Here is a 22,949-nt window from a genome sequence, read left to right as displayed (position 1 = left end):
GGAGTTGGAGGGCGCAGGTCGCCAGGGGAAGTGCGAGCGCCCCGCCGAGGAGCTCAGACTCACCTCTTCATCACCACCCGCGTCCTCTCCCGCAGGCTCAGCCCTGGATGAGCTCATTCCGGGACAGCGTCCCGGAGGGGCGGGGCGCTGGTTGGACCCCCATCCTGTGACGCTAACAGTTGCTGGGCAGATTAGCCCAGCGCAGGTTGCGAGGACCGGCTGGGTTTAGCCGCCCCCTACGCCCGGTGAAGCCAGCGTTCCTCGGGAGGAGCTGGGCCGACGGGACGGTTCCGGCGGGGGGGCTACGGGTGGGAAGGCGGGACCTGTGAGGGGCACCTCCTTACTTTACCAGGCGCCGCGCCCTCCCCTCGGAGTCCCTTTCCCCCACCTACCGCGCGCGGGCCTGTGGCCAGTTGCCCCAAGACAGGTGCTCTAGACTCAATGACCCCACGAACTCCTATTCCTCCTCGGCTTTTATGAAACGATGTCAATCTCATGCCATCCCCCGACACGAAACTGCTCCCCGCTTCTTGCAGACTTCCAGCTCTCTGGTTGCGGCCACGTCTTCAGTGAGGCCACCCCACCTCGGTATCTGCTCGCGCTCAGAGGATGCCCCAGCAAGCTGGTGTCTCCCCGTAACCTCACAGCCAAGAGGCTCTCGAAGCCCATTCTCTCTCTTTCTTCCCTTCTTCCGGCGATTTAGCCCCACTGTTTCCCCAATCTTCATAAAGGCGGGGCAGAGAAGCCGGTCCCCAATGTGATATTCCCGGCCCCAGATCCCCACTGGCCTCGTCCTGGAAAGGGCAGGGGGATGTGGGAAAAAAATTCTGGTTCCCTCCCCTTAAGGCTGCAGGCTTTCGCTTTCCTTCCTCCTCGGAGACAGACAGATCCGCGGGTGCTTGGGGATCATGGCGCTGCTGGAGGTGTGCACCCCCCCTCCCCCCACCGAGGGCGAGGGCGGCAGGACGACTGGGCATTCCCAGACGCGGGAAGCGGGCTTCTCTTGGACCCTGGACCCTGGACACACTACACTGTCTCCATGTGATCTCCAGAGCTCGCCCTCCCCCGGGAAAGCAGGTCAGGGATGAAAGGGAAGGTGCGGAAGAGGGCGCTGGGGAACGGTGTCCACCCTGAGGGTCTCCAAAGCCCTGGGCCGCAGGAGGGACTTTGCTGTAGCAGTAGAGCTAGTGGCCTCCACCAGGGAGGCGGCACGTGGGGATCCGGATTGACAGCCCGACCTTAGCAAATGAGAGTAGGGCCAAAAGGTAGAGGAGAGGGGAGGGCTCCCATGGGGAGACAAGAGACTTTGCTGAATTTTTTCATCACACACATTTCACCAAGCGTTTCTCATGAGGCCTCATAAGACAGGGGCAGTGGAGTGTTCTGAAAAACCTATGAATGTTGGTTGTAAGCCTGGCCTCAGCCACTCACTGCTGTGTGTCCTGAGACTAGTGACTCCATGGAGGTCTCAATCTCTGTTCTGCAAAATGGGGATACTACTAAGAAACATGCTTTCTGAGGGTTAATTCCATTCTATGAATGGGAATGAATCCTTAAAACGTTAGTTAAGGCAATTATTTCCTCTCGTTTCTATTGCCTTGGAAAATGGAAAAGTTTTCTGCAGATTTTCTCTTCTTTCTCCCATGTCACTTCCTTGTAGAGGTTGGTTATAAACTGTTCCATTGTTGATGGCTGGAGAATTTCTGATCTCCTCACTCCACACTCTCTAAGTCTCTGCTCTGGAGCCTCCTGCAGAAGGTTTCATTGTCCTTTCTTCTGCCTCTTCTCTCTCATTAGCCCACCAAATTCTTCCAGACCCTGGCCAGGAATGGAGATGGTTCATGGCACCACCACTCTGGCCAGCATGGAGTGATTGTGGCCGTGGATTCCTGGGCCAGGGCCGGGCAGTGTACATTGGTGAGTGTGTGTCCCATAGTAGAATCTGGCGCAGCAAAGTGCATATGGACATTGATTTAGAACACCCAGGGAGGGCTGTGTGGTCATTCCTTCTCTCTCAAAACTCCATCTTCTTCCAGCTAACTTAAGAGTGAACAAGGTGATTGAGATTAACCCTTACCTGCTTGGCACCATGTCTGGCTCTGCGGCAGACTGTCAGTACTGGGAGCGGCTGTTGGCCAAGGAGTGCAGGTAGGCCAGGACTCTCATCTCCCTTCTAAATCTACTGGTCCGTCCCATCCTCCATCCTGGATCCTTCAAATCACACACACCCCCGCCACATCCCATGATCATGGGACACCTTAGTGCCAATGTTTTGGTGATGAATAAAGTGTTTTTCAAATCTTTCTGTGCATCTGTCAATAAGCCAGATAATTTAATAATTTAATAATCAGTCTTGGTGGGATAGTATCATTTACTAAGATTTCTATATGTGGTTTAGATATTTAAATCCCAAATCCCTTCCTGATTATTAGATTTGATAAAACCATTCCTTTTGAGTGTGTATCTTGTCAATCATTTCCTGCCCATCACGTGGGTCCGTCAGAGGCCTAGCCTTTTCCTGCCACCACTGAGTTCTCTCTCCCCTAACGCTATCCTCACCAGGCTCTACTATCTGCGGAATGGGGAGCGGATCTCAGTGTCAGCAGCCTCCAAACTGCTCTCCAACATGATGTGTTAGTACTGGGGCATAGGCTTCTGCATGGGTAGTATGACCTGTGGCTGGAACAAGAAGGTGGGTGCTCTCCATGCCCCAACCCTGGATGAGATTTCTTTCCCCATTATACACTCTCCCCTCCTCCCCTACAAGATCATGGCATAGAGAATGCTGGGCTATGGAATGTTCTGCAGATCCACAGGCTGGCTCTAGGTTTAGAGATGGACCACTATATGTATTTCACAAGCTTGTCTCTTTTAAAAAGGCTGATTCCAAGTTTGTTTTTCCTTTTATTCCTAAAGTTCTATAGTGCTACCACAGTGTTGTCCTAGTCCAGATGTTCCTGGTAATTCTTATTCTTTTGTCCACTTTTCATGCCTCACACTTAAGCTTGTGTGTTACTAACGACGCCCTCTCTGTTCCAACCTGGAACCTTCTCTCCTCCACAAGGCCCTGGACTCTACTATGTAGATGAAAATGGGACCCGGCTCTCAGGAAGTATGTTCTCCACGGGCAGTGTCCGGTCCTTTGCCTATGGGGTCATGGACTGCTAGAGACCAGCTTTCAGCAAAATGTCATGTCAGGAGTCTCTGAAAGGAGGAGACGGCCTAGGTGAAGCAAAAGGGGCTGAGGGAAAGGGGATGAGGTAGTGAGGAGACACTGAAACTGGATGAGGCGCAAGGATCTTCTGCCGAGAGACCCAGCAGGTCTCTATTTATTCATTTTTAGCAAGCAGAGAAATTACATCATCATGTGTAAAGCAGAAGCAATTAGTGTATTTTATTCCCATGGACTACTGGCTCCAGTTAGACAGTAGCCTTCAAGGTTAATAGATAAAAAACCAAACCTTACACTAAAACTTATTCTTTCAGCTAGACAATTACCTAAGACAGTGGATAGCCGCCAGTGCATCCCTATCAGATAAAGCCTAAGCATCAAAAGACTCTTCTATTCATACGGCCTTCAGCTGGAGACCAGCTGCTACTCAGCTATCAGAACTTTTTCTACCTAGAAACTCCTTAACACAATTAATTTCATTTAAAAACTTTCCTAAGAAACTTCTAAAAAAGCAAAAGAAGGACTTACTACAATAGCTGTGCTGGATTGCTTGTCAGATATGTACAATAAATTGTCTCCCATTGTCAAGTGGGCCAAATTGTTTAATAACTAATTTTCTAAACAGATAATTTTCCATGCCATTTACTTGCAGTATGCTGATACATGTAATTTATTGCCTAATGTACTTTTTGAGAAATTTTTCTCTATGACCAAGAACAAAAAATGAAGGGATGTTAGATCTTTAGCCCCACGGTGTGAGGCACAAGGAATCTTCAGCCCCACGGTGTGAGGCCCTTTAGCTTCAGCCCCATGGTGTGAGGCCGTTTTTCTTAGCTGCTTGCCAGTGTCTTATGTGGCTGGGGCAACAAGACCCCTTGCAGCAATGGACAGTGGCTGTTGGCCAGATCTCAGCCCCAAAGAGGTCTATGAATTGGGCCGCAGGGCTATTGTTCATGCCATCCACCAAGACAACTATTCTGGAGGTGTTGTCAATAGCAAGAATGAACACTTCCTGGGGGTAGGCAATAGTTTTGTGGGTGGGAGACTCAGGGGAGGCAGAGTGTGTGTGTGAGGGATGTTTCAGAATCAGAAGAGGGGCATTCAGAGTGTGAAGACAATGGTGACTCCATGTCCTTTCTCCTTTGCCTACAGGGTACCACATGAAGGAAGATGGCTGGGTGAAGCTGGAAAGCACACACGTCAGTGACCTTATGCACCAGTACCGGGAGGCCCTTCAGTATCGGTGGTGGCTGCCAGTAAGGGAAAGCTGGTCAACTCAGGGGCCTGGGCCAGCTTATGCCCCAGGGGAGGAAGGGCCTCGCCTGAGCCCAGAGATGGAGGACCAGCTGCCAGAGATGCTGGGAGGAGCTTATTGTTTTTTGTGTTCTCTATTTCCAGAAAGACCTCCCTTTACCTTCTGGGGACTCCACAAAGCATAATAAAGGAAAAACAGTTATAAATGTCTCTGCTGTGGCTTAGTGGACTTGGGCTGTGGTTGTTGGGGAGGGGGCAGGAAATAGAGAAGGTTTTCTTGAGAAGACTCAAAATCCTCACTAAGAAACAGGGCCTTACTGACTATTTCTCTGGGTTTCCTTTCCACACTCATCTCTCCAGGATCTCAGGAAGACTGACTGTGGTTGCTTGTTTATTATTGCAGTTTAATATTGGGGCCCTTCCTGTGGGGATATGAGCTGGAGACTGCCCCATGGTTCATTGGTAATGGTTTGGGTGTTGGAAAGTAGGCCACCTGGAACAGTTGCTTTTCAGTTTGTAGAGTTGGATGAAAAAGCTTCCAACACATATGTGTGTGGTAATTATAAACACAGGACCATTTACCTTAACATTCAGGACAGACTGGATATTGAATGTAAAGATGGATGTTAGAGGTTCAGTGTTACCCTGTGGCATGCTCAACGGAAGATGACAGGGTCATGACCAAAGAGACAGGTGATAAGGAAAACCCATAAGGTGGGTGAGAGCAGAAAATGTAACCAGCTTAGAAAGTGAGACAGACATAGTGCGATTTTATGAATGGTGTTGGGACTATAGGAAGGAGCATGGGTGGTCACCAGAGGAGAGTTAAGTTCAGTTAAGGAGAGGTTAAGTTTGAAAGTAGGAAGAGATCTTCAAAATCCCAGGATGGACAGGGTTGGGGAAACTTTAGGAATCCCCTACTTCAAACTCCATTTCCCACCCTCAATTATATTTAAAGTTGAAATAACTTATTGGTAATCACACCAATAGCATTCAGGAATGGTTTGGAATTCAAGTGGTCCTTCCTTTGGGGATGTTTTGAGTTTGGGGGATAGTTTAAACCTGCAGAAATATTTTTGGAATAAACAAATGTTCAAGTTTCAGGGATAGGCTTCGGTAGGGTAGGACCTATAGAAACTTACTTACTGTTCTCATTAATGATAAAATAGACCAAGAAACAAAGTCCACTTCCCTCTTATGTTGAAGGCCTCCCAACATATAGTGGAACGTAACTTTTGAGGCATATGAAGGTGTGCTCTGCCCAGGGTGTGGAGTTGAGAAGGGTCAGGGCCTTCTCAGGTGCCAATCTCCACGTGGAAACCCACTTAGGTGAGAGGTGCTAGCGATTTCTATTTAGGAGATGTGCTTTGTGTATTTTGCTCAGAATGGGGATCTGTTTTTACCCCAAGACCCTGCAAATGGGGGAAGAGGGCAGACAGTTTTCTAAAAACAGGTTCAGAGTCCGAGATAAGAAAATTCACTGCTGGGCCTCCCTGGTGGCTCAGCGCTGTGAAGATGTCTGCAGCCTCTGAAGCACGAGTTCGATTCCCAGCCGGCCAGGGAGATACCCACCTGGCGCAGCAGACCTCTCCTGTCTTGCCCGCAGCTCCCCTCATCAGTATTTTCAGCCCGTCTGCCTGTTCTGTTCCCCACTCTGTCTCTGGTGAATCCTCTCACCCTCCGGCGCCTGTGGCCTGTACCCCAGTTCTTGCATAAATAAATAAATCTTTTTTTTTTTTTAAAGAAAGTTCACTGTTTCTTCGATTACAACGCATGCCAGCTTATGAAAGAACTTCAGCAATTTTTCGAAACCTCAGGAGTTTCCTATTACAGAGTAAGTGTTGCCAAAGGCTCGTGACTCACAGGGGGCCTGGCTCGGGTCCCAGGAGCTGGGATCGGTTTCTGCTTCTGCGGGTGTCGCGCCCCTGCTCTGGCCGCGCCTGGAATCAGGCGTTGCCAGGAAGCGAAAGCGAAAGCCTGGGCAGGGGAAGTGGAGCCGAGGCGGCGCGGGCGCTTCCAGCGCTTCGCCCTCAGCTTTTAGCCGGAGGACCCGGAGCCGCGGCGGGTGAGTGGCTGATGTCGCACCTGGGCGAGGCGGGAGGACGCAGCTGGAGCCGCCGGGCCGGGGGTCTTTGCCCACCTTCCAGCGGGCTGCGGCTCTCCCCTGCCCACGCCGTGCCCCCGCGTCGGGTCACGAGGGGCCGTGGGGGGCCAGGGAGCCGGGCAGGCGGCGCCGGGCCCCTGGGAGCTCGCCGGCAGCGGGAGCAAGGGGTTAAAAAGGACGGGGGACCCGCGGCCGGGCTCCTCGGCGCCCCAGCCGCAGCATGCCCGCCGCTGTAGGAGGGAGGTGCTGGGGCGCGCGGGCCCCCAGGGTATCTTTCTGGGCAGGATTGGATACAGTGAGAACCTACGGACGGGATGGGTGGAGTTAGGGTGGCGAAGTTGGGGACAGGGCCTGGGGCTCCGCCTCGCCAATACCTCACTTTCCACCCGCAGGTAACGCCATGCGGCTCCCAGACCTGACACCCTGGGCCTCCCTGCTGCTGGCCGATCTGGCCTTACTCTGGCTGCTCCAGGGGTCTCTGGGGTCTCTGCTGCCCAGGGGCCTTCCAGGCCTATGGCTGGAGGGGGCGCTGCGACTCGGAGGGCTGTGGTGGCTGCTGACGCTGGGAGGGCTGCTGGGATGCCTGGGGGCTCTGCTGCCCCCCCTGTGCCTGGTGACCCCCCTGTTTCTCTCCCTGAGGGCGCTGGTCCCTGGGGCCTTGAGCGCTACCCCCGCCAGAGTGGCCTCTGCCTCTTGGAGCTGGCTGCTGCTGGGGTACGGGGCTGCGGGGCTAGGCTGGGCCGTGTGGGCTGTGCTGAGCCTTCCCGCAGCCCAGAAGGGAGACCAGGGCCTGGAGAACAGCAAAGCCTTGATGTGGAGGCTGCTGCGGCTCTCCAGGCCAGACCTGCCTTTCCTCATCGTGGCCTTCATCTTCCTTGTTCTTGCGGTGCTGGGTGAGTCAAGAGAGGCATGGAGACTAGAAGGTGGGCAAAGACCCTTTGCACGATGCCTTCAACTGTATCCTCCCGCCTCTTTCAGGTGAGACATCAATCCCACACTATTCTGGTCGTGTGATTGACATCCTGGGAGGTGACTTTGACCCTGATGCTTTTGCCAGTGCCATCTTTTTCATGTGTGTCTTCTCCTTTGGGAGGTAGGTGACGGGCCATTGGGTCCTTTGCTAGCCCCCTTTCCAAGGACCCTCACTTTCCTACCTCTGTTTTCAGGCCCTTTTGTGCACAAAGCACCCAATACTTAGACTTAAATATGCATGGATTTAGTTACTCATTCTATTTTCACATCACTTCATTCATTCCTCATTTCACCATATTTATCCAACATCTGCAGAGTTTACATTCTATTACTGTAGATGGAAGCATGAGCGGTTGTAAGAGAGGGGGTTTGGGTGTCACGTGGAATATCTCTTTGCTGTCTCTCGACATTGCTGTCTTCTTTAACCCCCATTTCTCTTTCCTGTCTCTTACCTCCCACCCAGCTTTGTTTCCCAAGTCAGGCTGGCCTGTTTCTTCCTCCTGACCCTTCCTCCTAACTCATCTTGTCAGTGGATGAAGATCTTACTCTGAAGGTTATCATTTTTTTCCCCCCAAGCATATTCATTCTTTTTCTCTTATTTGCCAGGACTGGAATGGGATGCACTTTGGGTGCAAAATTTAAGGAGGTGCTCGCTCCCAAGCTTATACTCATACCTCACTCTCCTTCCCGTGGTACCCCCTCCCCATAATACACCTTTATTATGGTCAGACTTCATTTAGAATGCCCCAAACCACTTCTTCCTCACACCTTCATTCTGTACTTGCAGTTCTTGGCTGCCATCGGTCACTCAAAGGTACATTTATTGATCAGTCCATGCTTTCAAAAAATCAGTTCTCAGTTCTCTTTGCTTTTCTGCAGTATTTGTCATTTGAATAAACTATTATTGATCTCTTGCTTCAGTGAGCTTTTACATCTCTCTTCTTCTCAATCCTCTCTACCTACTCTGGACCCTTAAAGAACTTTCCTTACAAATCAGTTCTTTAGACTTTGAGAACATCACTACCCTGTGCTAACTCAGCCCCTCTCTGTAGGTGACCCCTGTGTCAGCAGCAGTCTTGTAACCTCTTGCCCCCTCACTTGCCCATCGACAGCCTCTCTCATTTCACACTCCACATGCCCAGGGCTGTAAAACCTCATGATCCTCCCTGTCTTCTCTTCTTTCTTCTTTTTTTTTTTTTTTTTAAGATTTATTTATTAATACAAGAACTGGGATACAGGCCAGAAATGAGGGGAGGAGAGAATTCACCAGAGACAGAGTGGGGAACAGAACAGGCAGACTGACCAAAATACACTGCTGAGGGGAGTAGCAGGCGAGACAGGAGAGGTCTGCTGCACCATGTGGGTATCTCCCTGGCTGGCTGGGAATCGAACCCACGGTGCAGAGGCTGTGGATAGCTTCATGGCGCTGTGCTCAACCCGTTGCACCACTGGGAAGGCCTATGTCTTCTCTTCTTGTTCGCACTCATGAACCATGGTATCCCAGGCCCCAGGCGGCAGCACCCGTGCTGCCTCTCTCATGCTCTTGCCCTGTCATATCTACTTTCAGAGTGTTTCAGCTGCAGCTCCTTTGTCTCCATCCTCACTGTGCTCACGGCCAAACCCTCATCATTTCACGTCCAGCTGTCCCAACAGCCTCCTCACCACAACAATTAAATTTGTGTTAGGAATCCATATTTTGTAAAATATCTGCTTTCCCCCTTGATGTTTCCTTGTCTTATGATAAGTTTGGCTGGTGTAAGAGGAATTTTCGAACTCCAGGGAGGAGAGCGAAGGGAGGGCAGCGAAACTCTGGGGCTCCGGAGAATGTGAGGACAGGGGGTCATGGCTGTGGTCCCTGCCACGCAGTATCTGGGGCCAGGAAGAGGCACTTTGAGGACAGGGAGGAAAGAGACTGAGGCAGAGGGGGACCTAGCGGGAAAGCAGGCAGGTCAGGTCGGAAGCCACACCTTCTCTCTCTGTTTGTCCTCTACTGGACCTCCCACAGAGTGAACCCCACCAACACCCCTGGATTTGCATGTTGTGATCTTGTCCCCACACTAGCTCACCAGGTCCTTGGTTTATTCCTGCCCTGCTTGTCCCCCTCCATCTTATTTTTTCTTTCCGCCCCTACATGGTTCTCCAGCTGTGCATTTATTTCATCCCATGTCTTCTCTGCGCTCCCCCATTCCCTCCGTCACTGCATGTTTCTCCTCCTCTCACCTGTTGTACCCCCCGCCCCTCAGCGCGCTGTGTGCTGGGTGCCGTGGAGGCTCCTTCCTCTACACCATGTCCAACATCAACCTGCGGATCCGGGAGCAGCTTTTCTCCTCCCTTCTACGCCAGGACCTCGGGTTCTTCCAGGAGACGAAGACAGGTGGTGTGGAGTCCAAGTCTGGGGTTCCCTGGACATTCCCTGCAAGTTCCCCTCACCTGCACACAACCTCTGCCCCCCCCCCCCCCGGGCGCCTGCTTGCTCGGCCTTTCTGTCTGAGGGGCAGGGCAGTGAGGCACCCCCTGGCTCTCTCCGTGGGTGAGGGAGGCCCTTGGAGGAGGGAGGCACCTGGAAGAGGGGGCTATCAGAGGGAAAGGTCAGGGGAGAGTTTCTGGGGCTTTGGCACTACACAGGGCTTCCTCACCTGTTCTGTCCTCCCCAGGGGAGCTGAATTCCAGGATGAACTCGGACACCACCCTGATGAGCCGCTGGCTACCCCTGAATGCCAACGTGTTCTTGCGGAGCCTGGTCAAAGTGGTGGGACTGTACAGCTTCATGCTCAGCCTGTCTCCCCGCCTCACCCTCCTGTCTCTGCTGGATGTGCCTCTCACCATTGCGGCCAAAAAGGTGTACAACCTCCGCTATCAGGTATATGTGGATGGCGGGGAGTCCCTGGAAGAATCAAGCTCCCCTGAGGGTCTTCTCTTTTCAGTCCTTAGAGCAGCAGTTCTGACAGGCTGCAGAGGTCCAAGATCCTCACCCCCCAGGCGTGTGTGTGTGTGTGTGTGTGTGTGTGGAGAGAGAGACAGAATGCAAGCACATTTTTCTGTAAAGAATCCACAAATGATTAGGAAAGTCATCTTAGAGGATTTTAGGTAGAGACTGATCCCCTTTATCATCAACGGAAGGAGTATGAACGGTGTGCAGGGGAGGTAAACTGACAGGAATCCTGAGTCGGAATGTCAGCTCCACCTTCTTTTAATTTTGTAAAATTATATTTATATCATTATATTTATATAAAGCTTAAAGCTTACCTTTTTCACCATGTTTAAGTGCCGTTCACTGGTGGTAAGAATGTTCATGGTGTTGTGCTGCCACCACCACAGTTCCCTCCAGAACTTTCCATACTGAGCCCCCAGCTAGTTAAATACTGAGTCTCCATTTCCCCCTCCCTCAGGCCTGTAGTCTCCCTGTACTATCTGCCTTTGTGAATTTGGCTCTTCCAGGTTCCTCTTATAGTATCTGCCCTTTTGTGGCTGGCTTGTCTCACTTAGCATACTGTCTTCAAGATTCATCTGTGGGTCAGATGTTTCTTTTTTAGGGCTGACTACCATTCCATTGATACATAGACCTCATTTAACCATTCACCTGTGGGTGAACACTTGACGGTTGTGACTAATGTTTCTGTGAACATGACTACACAGATATCTGTTTGATTTTTTTCTTTCATAGTTTTGGGTCTATACCCAGAAGTAGAATTCATATGGTAACTTTAAGTTTTTTGAATCCCCATATTGTTTTCCATAGTGGCAACACCATTTTACATTCCCACCAGCAATACACACTCACTTCACTTTCTCTATACCCTTCTTCAAAACTTGTCATTTTCTGTGTGTTTGTGTGTTCCATTACAGACATAATGGTTGTGAGGTGATATGTCATCATGGTTTTGATTTACATTTCCCTGAAGCTGTGTGATACTGGGATTCTTTTCATGTGCTTATTGGCCTTTTTTCATTTTTTTTTTTTGGGAGAAACACATTCAAATCCTGGCTCAATTTTAAATTACATTGCTTTTTAATTGTTGGGTTGTAGGAATTCTTTATGTATTCTTGATATTAATACTTCATCAGATGTATGGTTTGCAAATATTTCTCCCATTTTGTGGGTTTCGTTTTTCACTCTGTTGATACCATTTTGATACACAAAAGTTTTTAATTTTGGCAAATCGAATTTCATTTTTGGTAGCTTTTCCTTTTGGTGTCATATCTAAGAAATCAATACCAAAATGAGCGTCAGAAGGCTCAGAAATCATTACCAAATTAGTGTCAGAAACATCTCTGTGTATTTTCTTCTAAGGGTTTGATGGTTTTAGCTTTCTTGTTTACATCTTTGATCCACGTTGAAGAATATCTCCACCTTCTCTAACTAGCTGTGGCTTCTGGAAAACACTTACTTCTTCATTCACATAGCAGGAGAGGTGTGATTCACTTCAAATGAAGGTTTAAGCAAAAGCACCGAGAGCTCTGCCATATTTTGTTCCCACCCTCCTTCACACTCATTAGTCCTTCTAGAAAGCAATGTAAGGAAGAGGGAAAGAGGACAGTTTGGTATTGTTTAGGGAAAATGGGGGAGCACCCCAACGACTGGAATGTGACATGGGGTTCTGCTGCCTCTGACCAATCAACTCCTCCCATCTCTGCTGTGCTTTTCCAGGTGGTGCTTCTGGAGATCCAGGATGCAGTGGCCAAGGCAGGGCAGGTGGTGCGGGAGGCCGTCGGAGGGCTGCCCACTGTGCGCAGCTTTGGGGCGGAGGAGCAGGAGGTCTGCCACTATAAGGAGGCCCTTGAACGATGCCGGCAGCTGAGGTGGCGCAGAGACCTGGAACGGGCCATCTACCTGCTCTTTAGCAGGGTGAGGGCCTGAGTGGCTTGTGGGTAGGCTCCGGGAGGGGGCAGAAAGCCTGACGCTACTCCTGTTGCTCAGTGTCATGGGGCAGAAAGGGGAAGAAAGGGGGAGACCCTTTTCCCACACTCACCCATCTTCTCCCTTCCAGATGCTGCAATTGGGTGTGCAGGTGCTTATGCTGAACTGTGGGCTGCAGCAGATCCTGGGCGGGTCCCTCTCCCGGGGCGGGCTGCTCTCCTTTCTGCTCTACCAAGAGAACGTGGGCCAGTATGTGCAGGTGAGTCAGCGGGCAATGCCTGCTCCTCTCTCCCTGACTCTCCCCACCCCCCGATTTCTTTCTGATCTTCTGAAACTTGGGCTTTTTTTGTTCTCCTTAAGAACAAAAAACCCAACTCATTTTGTTATGAAGAATTTCAAATACATGCCCCCACCTCCCCAAAGATAAACTATAACAAACCTGCATCACCTGCTTTGACAATTAGTGGCTCTTGGCTAACCTGTTTCATCTGTATCTCCACCTACTTCCCTCACACATATTTTTTTAGAAGCAGAGTGGAGACGTAGTGTTCTATGTAAATATTTCAGTATGGATCTTTAAGATATAAACATTAGAAAAACCATAAAGGGAACTCCCTGGCGGTGCAGAGGTAAAAATCTCAGCGCTATCAAGCAATAGCCAGCCACTGAAGCTCAAGTTTGATCCCCAGTCAGGGAGCTGACCCACATGGCACAGCAGACCTCTCCTGTCTTGCCCTCTGCTCCCCTCAGCAGCGCATTTCAGCAGATCCATCTCTACTGCTCCCCACTCTGTCTGTGGTGAATGCTCTCATTCCCCGCACCTCTTGCCTATACCGCAGTTGCTGTATATACAAATGAATAAAAATAAATCTTAACAAACAACAACATAACAACAACATAAAGCCCAGAACATAACAATAATTTCTAAAATTAATCAGATACAATCAGTGGTCAAATTTCCCCTTGTCTCATTCACACATGTAATGCAAGCATACGTGTAGTATGCTTCTCTCTCCTGTACCTATGTATCTGTGTACCTGTGTCTGCCTACAGGCGCAGGAGAAGCATCAGCACTGGGACTTGGTGCCTAGGCCCATTACATCATCAGAGTGGTCCATTTCCTTCCTTGATCAGCTGGAATGTACCTCTCAAGGGAGACTTCCCCTCTTCTGCTGTTTGGTTACCTGGTGGTACAATTTGATTAGGAAAGATAGAATGAACATTTATTTCCTTCCTTGTATTTACCAGTTTTCAAAATTAAGTAGTTGCTTTATCTTGGATTTATTTTGTGACTTTCTTAGATATATTTATTTTTATTTATTTATTTATTTTGATCCCCCCAAGTTTCAGATATATTTATTAATCAGTGTAAACCCCTATAGAATACACCAACATGATTTTGTGCATTTAGAAGGAAGTATTTCCTGGTTAAGTGGAAAATTGTGCGGATGGCTTCTGGAAGACCTTCATTTTTTTTAAAAAATATTTTATTTTATATAATTCTTACATCATTTTTCATCTTTGCACAATGTATGCATCTTCATTATGGTTATATTCCCCATACAATTGCACCCCCCCTTATTTTGACTCTAGTCCTTCTGCTCCCCACCTCTTCCCCCCCCCATCCTGTAGTGTGTCTCTGGTTATAGTTGCTTGTTGATTTTGATTTTTACTTTGTACTGATTAGTCTTTTTCCTGGTCTCTTATTTAAGTTCTCTAGATTCCTGCTATGAGTGAGACCATCCGGTATTTTTATTTTTCTTTCTGGCTTATTTCGCTGAGCATGATCCCTTCCAGCTCCATCCATGTTGCTGCAAACTTCATGTGTTTATCTTTTTGATTGCTGAGTAATATTCCATTGTGTATATGTACCACATCTTCTTGATCCAGTCATCTATTTTTGGGCCTTTGGATTGTTTCCATAGCATAGCTATTGTAAATAGTGCTACTACCTCACACCATGCACAAAGACCAACTTAAAATGGACTGAAGAACTAGACATAAGACCTGAAACCATAAAATACATAGAAGGAAATATAGGTGAAACACTACATGATATGCACATCAAAGACATCTTTACAGACACATCACCCAGAGCAGTGATAGTGAAGGCAAAGATCAACAGCCGGGACTACATCAAATTAAAGAGCTTCTGCACAGCAAAAGAGACAATAACCAAAACAAAGAGAAACCCCACCGACTGGGAGAACATTTTTGCACACAACACTAATGATAAAGGACTAATCACAAAAATCTGCAAAGAGCTGATGAGACTCAACAACAACAAAGAAAATAATCCAGTCAAAAAATGGCAGAAGAGCAAAAAAGAAACTTCTCTGAAGAGGAAATGCAAATGGCCAACAGGCATATGAAAAAATGTTCAACATCACTTGTAATCAGGGAAATGCAAATCAAAACTACCATGAGATACCATCTTACACCAGTGAGAATGGCACATATTAAAAAAACTAGCAACAACAAATGTTGGCGAGGGTGTGGAGAAAAAGGGACTCTTCTGCACTGTTGGTGGGAGTGCAAACTGGTCCAACCACTATGGAGAGCTGTGTGGAGATTTCTGGACCTACTAAACATAGAGCTTCCATATGATCCAGCAATTCCACTCCCAGGTATTTACCCAAAGGACACAGAAACATCAATTCCAAAGGGCACCGGCACCCCTATGTTTATAGCAGCACTATTTACAATGGAAGACCTTTATTTTAAGCAGCTTTATAGTGAAGTATTTCATTTAGAAGTCAATTGAGGCAACACTGGTTTACAATGCTGTATATGATTTAGGGGAATGGACTCACACCTCCTCAGATGTGTGTCACCACAGCACCCCCACCATCCAAGCACACATGATCCTTTACCATAGACCGTTCCTGCCCCCCCCCCACTTTGTTCTCACCCCCTCCCATCCCCTCCAGTAGCCCCAATTTTGCAGTCGTATTTGTAGGGTCATTTTGGTTTAATCAGTTCCTTTGTTTTGTTTCTCCATGTGAGCGACACCATATTTGTCTTTCTCCTGATTTATTTTCTTAAATTTTTTTAAGATTTATTTATTTATTTATACAAGAACTGGGGAACAGGCCAGATGCCCAGGAGGGTGAGAGGATTCACCAGAGACAGAGTAGGGAACAGAACAGGCAGACTGACGAAATACACTGCTGAGGGGAGCAGCTGGAGCCACAGGAGAGGTCTGCAGCGCCATGTGGGACCCTCGCTGGCCGGTCTGGATCGAACTGTCGCTGCAGAGGCTGCGGTCAGCTTCACAGCGCTGTGTTCAACAGCCTGCGCCACCAGAGAAGGCCCTATTTTCTTAGATATTTTTAAAATGTCTTTTATATGTGCAGGGCTGTGCTAGGCCCTCTGGTGGCTACAAAGATGAGATATGCAAAGAGCCTGCTTTGAAGGGGCTCCCTGTCTTACAGGGGAGGCAGAACCCCGCATAAGTTCACAAAACAGTGACTGGAAGTCAGGGCACTGCGTGGGGGGAGCGTGGTTGTCTTCACCCCTTACATTGTAAATTGGAACACTGCTTTTAAATTCCAGCCAAAGCGCACATTGGAAAGCAGAGAATCTTTTTAGGAGGAGGGGAGGTGGGCGGGGTGAGGTGTGCCAGGCTGTGTGTAGAGCGTGGGGATCTGGTACCGGTGGCGCTGATGGACGGACCTGTTCTGCTCTTGTTCTCCAGACCCTGGTATACGTATGTGTGGACATGCTGAGCAACGTGGGGGCCGCGGAGAAGGTTTTCCGGTATCTGGACAGAAAGCCAAATCTGCCTCCTCCGGGGACACTGGCCCCTTCCACACTGCGGGGGCTGGTGGAGTTCCGGGGAGTGACCTTCGCGTACCCCAATAGTCCTGACCGGCCTGTGCTCAAGGTGCCTGCGGAGGTGGGGGGCGAGCGGGGGCGCTGGGAGGTGAAGGCTCGGCCCCCTCACCCCTGCTGCTCAGGCACCATGGTCAGCGGAGCGTTTGCCTCCGAGAAGCTGATCTTCCGTCTGCTATAAAGAGAGGGGAGAAGAAGGAGGCTCCTGACTCTTTCCTGGCTTCTCTAGGGGCTGACGTTCACCCTGCGACCTGGTGAGGTGACGGCCCTGGTGGGGCCCAACGGGTCTGGGAAGAGCACCGTGGCTGCCCTGCTGCAGAATCTGTACCAGCCCACGGAGGGGCAGGTGCTGCTGGATGGGGAGCCCCTCTCCCTGTACGAACACTGCTACCTGCACCGACAGGTGTGTCGGAGACAGAGAGAGAGAGAGAGTGGGAGAAGAGAGCGAGCACGGGGATGGTGGAGGCCTGGGGGAGAGAGGCGAGGAGGGTGTGAGGTGGGGGTTTCACACTGTCTCTGCGCCCCTGTGCAGGTGACCGTGGTGGGGCAGGAGCCGGTGCTGTTCTCAGGGTCTGTGCGCGACAACATCGCCTACGGGCTGAAGAGCTGCAGCGAGGAGAAGGTGCTGGCTGCCATCCGGGCGGCCCGAGCGGATGAGTTCATAGACGAAATGGAGCACGGCCTAAATACAGGTACCTCCCGTCGAAAAAGAAACTGGAGCTTACCCTTGGGGTGAGGTTGAGTTCCCTTGCCCTTCCCCAGCTGCCGCTGGCCGGCCTTCCCCACCACGCGGCCTCCTGGGCCACCTGGGCCTCCTGGGCCTCCGGTGCGCCCAGGTCTGTGTTCCTGGAGACAGGACGCAGCACAGCCCCCTCAGCACAGCACCCCGAGCGGCGCCGCCTGGCCTCCCTACCCCAGGTCCTCAGACCTCCTCACTGGTGTGGGGGACACCGGCTTGGAGTCGGCCTGCCCTTGGGCAGGACTTTGCGGTGGCCCCTTGTTTCTGAGGAGGGCTATTTCCCTGGTTTCCTCAGATGTAGGAGAGAGAGGGAAACTGTTGGCTGCGGGGCAGAAACAACGACTGGCCATCGCCCGGGCCCTCGTGCGGGAGCCACGCGTCCTCATCCTGGACGAAGCCACCAGTGCCCTGGACGTGCAGTGTGAGCAGGCCGTGAGTACCGGATGCCAGGGCCAGGGCCAGGCGCCTGAGGGGTCACATTGGAAGGACGAGCCTGTGCGGAGCTGGGCAGAGTATCAGCGCCTTCTTAGGGTGGGGGATGGGATGGAGAGTAGGTGCTTGGTGAGCTTTCCTGTGTGGCGTTCCCTCCAGGGCTGCCCTGCCCGTCATCTGGCTGCACAGCACTGAGGGCAGTGTGGCGCTTCCTCTGCTCTTCCCTGCCTTCTCATGTTTAACGGGGTCTTTACCATAAGCCATAGAGAGGGTGCCCAGTGGGCTGTGGTGTCCAGCCTGTTCCTCTCTTCCTAAACATGGTGACACCTCCCCTCCCAGGTGCAGGACTGGAAAGCCCTCGGGGACCTAACGGTGCTGGTGATCGCCCACCGGATGCAGACGATTCAGAGTGCGGACCGGATCCTGGTACTGAGGCAGGGGCAGCTGCAGGAGCAAGCCCAGCTCATGGGGGGGCAGGACCTGTACTCCCGACTGGTGCAGCAGCAGCAGCAATAGCAGCAGCAGCAGCAGCAGCAGTAGCAACAGCAGCAACAGCGGCAGCAGGAGCCCGAGGACTCTGGCCCATTATGGGGACATCTTCATGACCCCGGGTAGCTCCTGCCTTGAGTTTCCCTGGGCTGTGCCTGGGCATTGTTCCTGGAGCTGGGTTGGCTGTCTAGACCATGTATGCTTCCTCCTGATGGGCCTTGGTGCTGTCTGTGTCCAAATACCTGGGTTCCTGGAGACACGTGCTTTTCTTGGCCCTGAGTAGTGTATGGGAAATATATTTTAAAATATTTTTTCCATAATATATAAATAGTACACATTCATGTAGAAAAGTGAAAATGTGGGCCTCCCTGGTGGCACCGTGGGTTGAGCACCACACTTTGAAGCTGTCCGCAGCCTCTGCAGTGCAGTTCGATTCCCGGCTGGCCAGGGAGCTACTCACATGGCGCGGCAGACCTCTCTTGCCTCGCCTGCTGCTCCCCTCAGCAGTGTCTTTGGTCCGTCTGCCTGTTCTGCTCCCCACTCTGTCTCTGGTGAATTCTGCCACCCTCCCACGCCTCTGACTGTACCCCAGTTCTTGTATAAATAAATCTAAAAAAAAAAGAAAAGTGAAAGTGATTTTTTTACCTTAATAATCATGGCTACTGTTTTCCTAGGTAGCCTATTGTTTAACATACATAATAGCTAAAATGACAAATATTCATGAAGTTGCCTTTTTCGTATTCTCCCCCATTTCCACTGGTGTCTGATATTTTTGGGGAAACTTGAATAGAAGGGAAGCTCGTAGTTCTCTAATTTATAGTGTTAAAACACTGATAATAATTACTACTTACAGTGCTTAATGAGTAGGAACTATGTGTTTTCATCTATTATCTTACTTCATTCTGATCCTCAAATATAAACCTCAAAGGAGGTTTGTATTTTCTCATTTAATCCTTATCTTGAAAACTAAAAACCATTTTATAGACAGGAAACCAAATTTGGAAAAGATTAAATAACTCTGTCAAGGTCACAGAGTGGTGGATTTCGAATTTGAATCCAGGCCTGACCCCAGAGCTCATGACCCCAACCAATAAATTACATTGTGTCTTGTGTCCCTAATCTCTAATTCATAATGAGATCAAATAAAATTCATTTCTTTTTAGTGTTGAGTACCTCTGAATCCATTATGTTCTCTCTTGTACCATTGTTGTCACTCACAATTTCAGGTTTTCTCATTGCCAGAGTTGATCACCATTTCTAGCCACTCTTCGTGAAGTCTCTTCACTTTCTAGAAGCCACAGAGGTTAGTGTCACTTCTGTAAAATCCTTCCATTGCGCATCCTCCCTTACTGCCCAGGGCTCCCTGAGGGCACTCCAGGTTTTCCAACCTGATTGTCTCCCCCTTTCCTGTTGCAGACTTCCTTTGCATGTGGTATGCCCTTGCCATTCCCTGCACCACCTTCTTGATGTACCCCAAGTTCTCCAAGTCTTAACTCAGGGTTCAGGTCCTCCTGGAAGCTTTGCTTATCTCCTCAGTCAGAGAAAATGCCCTTTCCTGGAGCTCCTGGAAAGGCAATGTATTTTATTAAGCGTCATACCTTCACCTGGCGCAGAGCTAAGTTCATAGTAGACAATAAATAAATGCCTGTTGGATAAATAAACAAATGTCCTTCCTCCACTGACCTCCCTGAGCATTATATATTGAAAATCCAGAGCAGTACACATCACTGCTGTCTGGCGGGACTTACCTTTGAAGGTTCCTTTTCTAGGAAAGTGAAATTTGCACATTCCCAGGAAGAGCAGGTACTTTCCAGCACTGGCAATAAGTCAACCAGAACTTCTGCTGTTTTGTATTTCTCTTGCTTGGCAGGTTGTTGGAAGTAGGGTGGGGCCTTATAGGGACTTTCTCTTGCAGACAAACCTTTGACTCACCCTGCTGCTACCTTTTAGCCCCACAGCTATTTATCTCTCCAGTGTCACTGAGGGTGAAATATGCATTTAGGGAGAGAGAAAAGGTGGGTCTGATCCCTCCTCCTCCCTACCAAATCTCCTTCCTCTATTTCTAAAATGGGAATGATAATTCTTATATTCCCCCAACCTTATGAAACTGCAGCCCCTCATGAAAGAAGATGAATTGTTAGAATCTGTTAAAAATCCTCTGATAACTTCAGTATCATTACACCCACAGAATCATAATACCTTAAACCTGGACGGCATCTTTAAAGTAACATAACAGTGAAATCTTACTTTACAGATAGGGAAACGGGCCTGAAATCATACAGATAATGCTGGGATGAAAACTCAGGTATCTTGATATTTAGTGTAGGAAGATGCAGCAAAAGTTAGGATTTTAAATGTCACCAACATTTGTTATCTCAGGGTAAACTCCCAGGTAAGCCTTATGCCAGGGACACAGGTAAATGTTCCCTGACAGTAAGACTATTCAGCCTAGACAGAAAAATCTCTACAAGTGTGGTCTGTCTGCTACCACAGATATTCATATTTTTGTTTGTCTTAGAGTTCTAGTTCTTTTTATTTATCCCCTCCTAACCCCCAACATCATTTCATTCCCCTGCCCTTTAATTTTCTCTTCTAGTCACTTACCATCAGTATCTTTCCCACTAAGTCCCAGTACAGGGGGAAACTTGAGATGTGCCTTCATCAATTTCTTTGGAACCCAACAAAACCTCCACCCCCTTTACCTTGCCCAGTCTGGAAACAGTCTTGAATTTTTTTAAAAAAAAAAATTATTTATTCATTTTTTAAAAAAGAGTATTTATTTATTTATTTATTTATACAAGAACCGGGGTACAGTCCAGATGCACGGGAGGGTGAGAGAATTCACCAGAGACAGAGTGGGAAACAGAACAAGCAGACTGATGAAATACACTGCTGAGGGAGAGGCGTGACAGGAGAGGTTTGCGCGCCATGTGGGACCCCCGCCGCCAGCGGGGATCGAACCGGCACTGCAGAGGTTGCGGACAGCTGGACAGCTGCAGAGGCTGCGGACAGCTGGACAACTTTACAGCGTGGCGCTCAACTGCCTGCGCCACCTGGGGAGGCCCAACAGTCTTGAATTTTAAGTCCTATCTGTCCCAGGTGAGTGGGGTAGCCGCTTGCAGTGGAAGTTGTGAATCAAAAGGAGGAATGCAGTTTTCAGTTCTGGGAAAAGGACTTGGGAATAAGGAAAGTAAAGCTCTTCCCTGTTTTTGTGGCCAGTGAGTGGGAGCACCCAGTTGAGAGTAGGTGGCATCTGGTCCTACGACACACTGGGCTTGAAGCTAGAAATTTTTGGTGCTATGAATCATAATAATTCAAATGAGAGTGGTAATCATTCATTGAGTGCTCGTTATGTGCTATTGCTGTGCTGAGTGCCAGACATACTTTATCTTCTAGGTGATCCTGTGTGGCAGGTGTTTTGTTAGCCTATTGATGGGTAGTTAGGTTATTGGGAACCTTTGGTTATTATAACTAGTGTCTTAGGGGCCTCCCTGGTTGTGCAGGCAGTTGAGCGCAGCCCTGTGAAGCTGTCCGCAGCCTCTAGAGCAGTGCTGGCCTTGGAGCAACCCACATGGCGTGCAGACCTCTCCTGTCTCGCCCGCTGCTCCCTTCAGCAGTGTATTTCATCATTCTGCCTGTTCTGTTCCCTGCTCTGTCTCTGGTGAATCTTCTCACCTTCCCACACATCTGGCCTGTACCCCCGTTCTTGCATAAATAAAAATAAATCTTTAAAAAAAAAACTAGTGTCTTATATAGACATTGCAATAAACAAGAACATCAGGAGGATAAAATCCAAAGGGAGGAGTTTCTGAGTCCAAGTGTATATACTTTATTAATACAGAAAGAAACTACAAAATTACCTTCACAGAGGTGATATTGTTACAGGGCAGGGAGAGGGGCAGCCCAGACCCCACAAACCTGCCTACTCTAAATGGGTTCTGCCATCAGCCACATGAACACAAAACATATGAGACTTTCATGGGAAGGAACTTTAATACTATTAGGAAACAATACAGGAAAGGCAAAGAATCTAGCTTCTAAATCAAGCACCCAAATTTACTCATCCCCTTGTGGGTAAAAGTCCACCCAAGCGGGAATGGCCCAGAGTAAGGCCCCAAAACCTGCCCCAAGTCTAAAGCACCTTCCAGTGGGGACCCACAGAAAAGGATCAGAAACAGCCAGTCAAGTCTGGAAGGAAAAGAGCAAAATCAAAATCAAGACAAAAACCCCCACTGTTACCTCCCCACAGGTCTCTCACCCACATCTGTGTCAAGCAGTCCACGATCAAAAGACAAGCGCAGTTTCTTCACGTTTCTCCTCTCCATGTGCCTCCTCCAGGTCTCCTTCTGGCTCCATCCTCCTTCCTTCCTTCCTTCCTCTGCCGCTTCTTCTCTCTCTGCTCAGCTCCACCCTCCTTTGGGTGGGGCAGGGAACTTGGAAACTCCCCCTGTCCTGGAGACCACCCTGTTACAGTATTAATGTATAGTTCTATCAGCAATATATGTGTCTCTTTACAAACACACTACTTCATTGAATAAGAGGATGCAATAGAATTATATTTAATTCTTCCCTTCCCTAAAACAGCACAAGCTCTGAAGCATTTATAGGTGGGATTATGAGGGTGTTACTGGGCCTTGCAGTGTAAACTGCAGGGTAAAACGTGTTTTTCTCATTGCCTCTTAAACAGCTGTAGCTGTTAGAAAAATGTGGTGGGTTTACCTGCCTTCACCAAAAGCTGCTGCCTGTGGGCAGTCCCTCCCTCAGGCACCAGTCAGGTTAATTGTCCAGTCAAGAGGGATGGGAGGGGGAGGGGAAGACCCTAGAAGTGAATTTAAGGGAGCACAGGAGCATTTCACCAGGATCCTATACACTGAGGCCCAGACTAGACTTGTGGCACTTCTGAAGAGAGAGAAGCCAAGGAGTTTTACAGAGACCAGGTGGCTGAGCCTACCTCTGGTCTTGTCGCTGTTGTTGCCTGGAGAGACTACCAAGGGCCCGGGCCTGGTGTCTGCTGACCTGCTGTTGGAGTCAGCCAAGGGTTCACCAAGAGCTGTTTGGATCATCTGCCATGGCCTCCTGTGTTTGCTGCTGTTGT

General features: G+C 49.3%; 1 protein-coding gene and 1 pseudogene across 1 annotated transcript; both read left to right on the top strand.

Moving 5' to 3' along the window:
• Positions 1-908: 908 nt before the first annotated feature.
• Positions 909-6,467, top strand: LOC119251130 (proteasome subunit beta type-8-like; annotated as a pseudogene).
• LOC119251981 (antigen peptide transporter 2-like) lies at positions 6,373-18,477 on the top strand. Its single transcript, XM_037519246.2, has 12 exons — positions 6,373-6,491; positions 6,923-7,423; positions 7,509-7,623; positions 9,746-9,876; positions 10,157-10,362; positions 12,151-12,348; positions 12,491-12,619; positions 16,058-16,246; positions 16,424-16,597; positions 16,727-16,886; positions 17,229-17,365; positions 17,705-18,477. The coding sequence occupies exons 2-12, from the start codon at positions 6,931-6,933 to the stop codon at positions 17,879-17,881; spliced, it is 2,109 nt and encodes a 702-aa protein (XP_037375143.1). The 5' UTR covers positions 6,373-6,491; positions 6,923-6,930; the 3' UTR covers positions 17,882-18,477.
• The last annotated feature ends 4,472 nt before the right edge of the window (positions 18,478-22,949 follow it).

Source organism: Talpa occidentalis, unplaced genomic scaffold, assembly GCF_014898055.3.
Source record: "Talpa occidentalis isolate TD23 unplaced genomic scaffold, MPIMG_talOcc4v2.1 talOcc4.2, whole genome shotgun sequence".
In the NCBI taxonomy this organism is placed as follows: domain Eukaryota; kingdom Metazoa; phylum Chordata; class Mammalia; order Eulipotyphla; family Talpidae; genus Talpa; species Talpa occidentalis.
Note: the sequence above shows the minus strand (reverse complement) of the source record. Positions and strands in the feature narration are given on the sequence as shown.

Coding starts and splice junctions, on each gene's coding strand:
- LOC119251981 (XM_037519246.2), top strand. CDS start 6,931: ATGCGGCTCCCAGACCTGACACCCTGGGCCTCCCTGCTGCTGGCCGAT. Junction 16,598..16,726: donor ACTGCTACCTGCACCGACAG/GTGTGTCGGAGA, acceptor GCCCCTGTGCAG/GTGACCGTGGTGGGGCAGGA. Junction 16,887..17,228: donor GGAGCACGGCCTAAATACAG/GTACCTCCCGTC, acceptor TGGTTTCCTCAG/ATGTAGGAGAGAGAGGGAAA.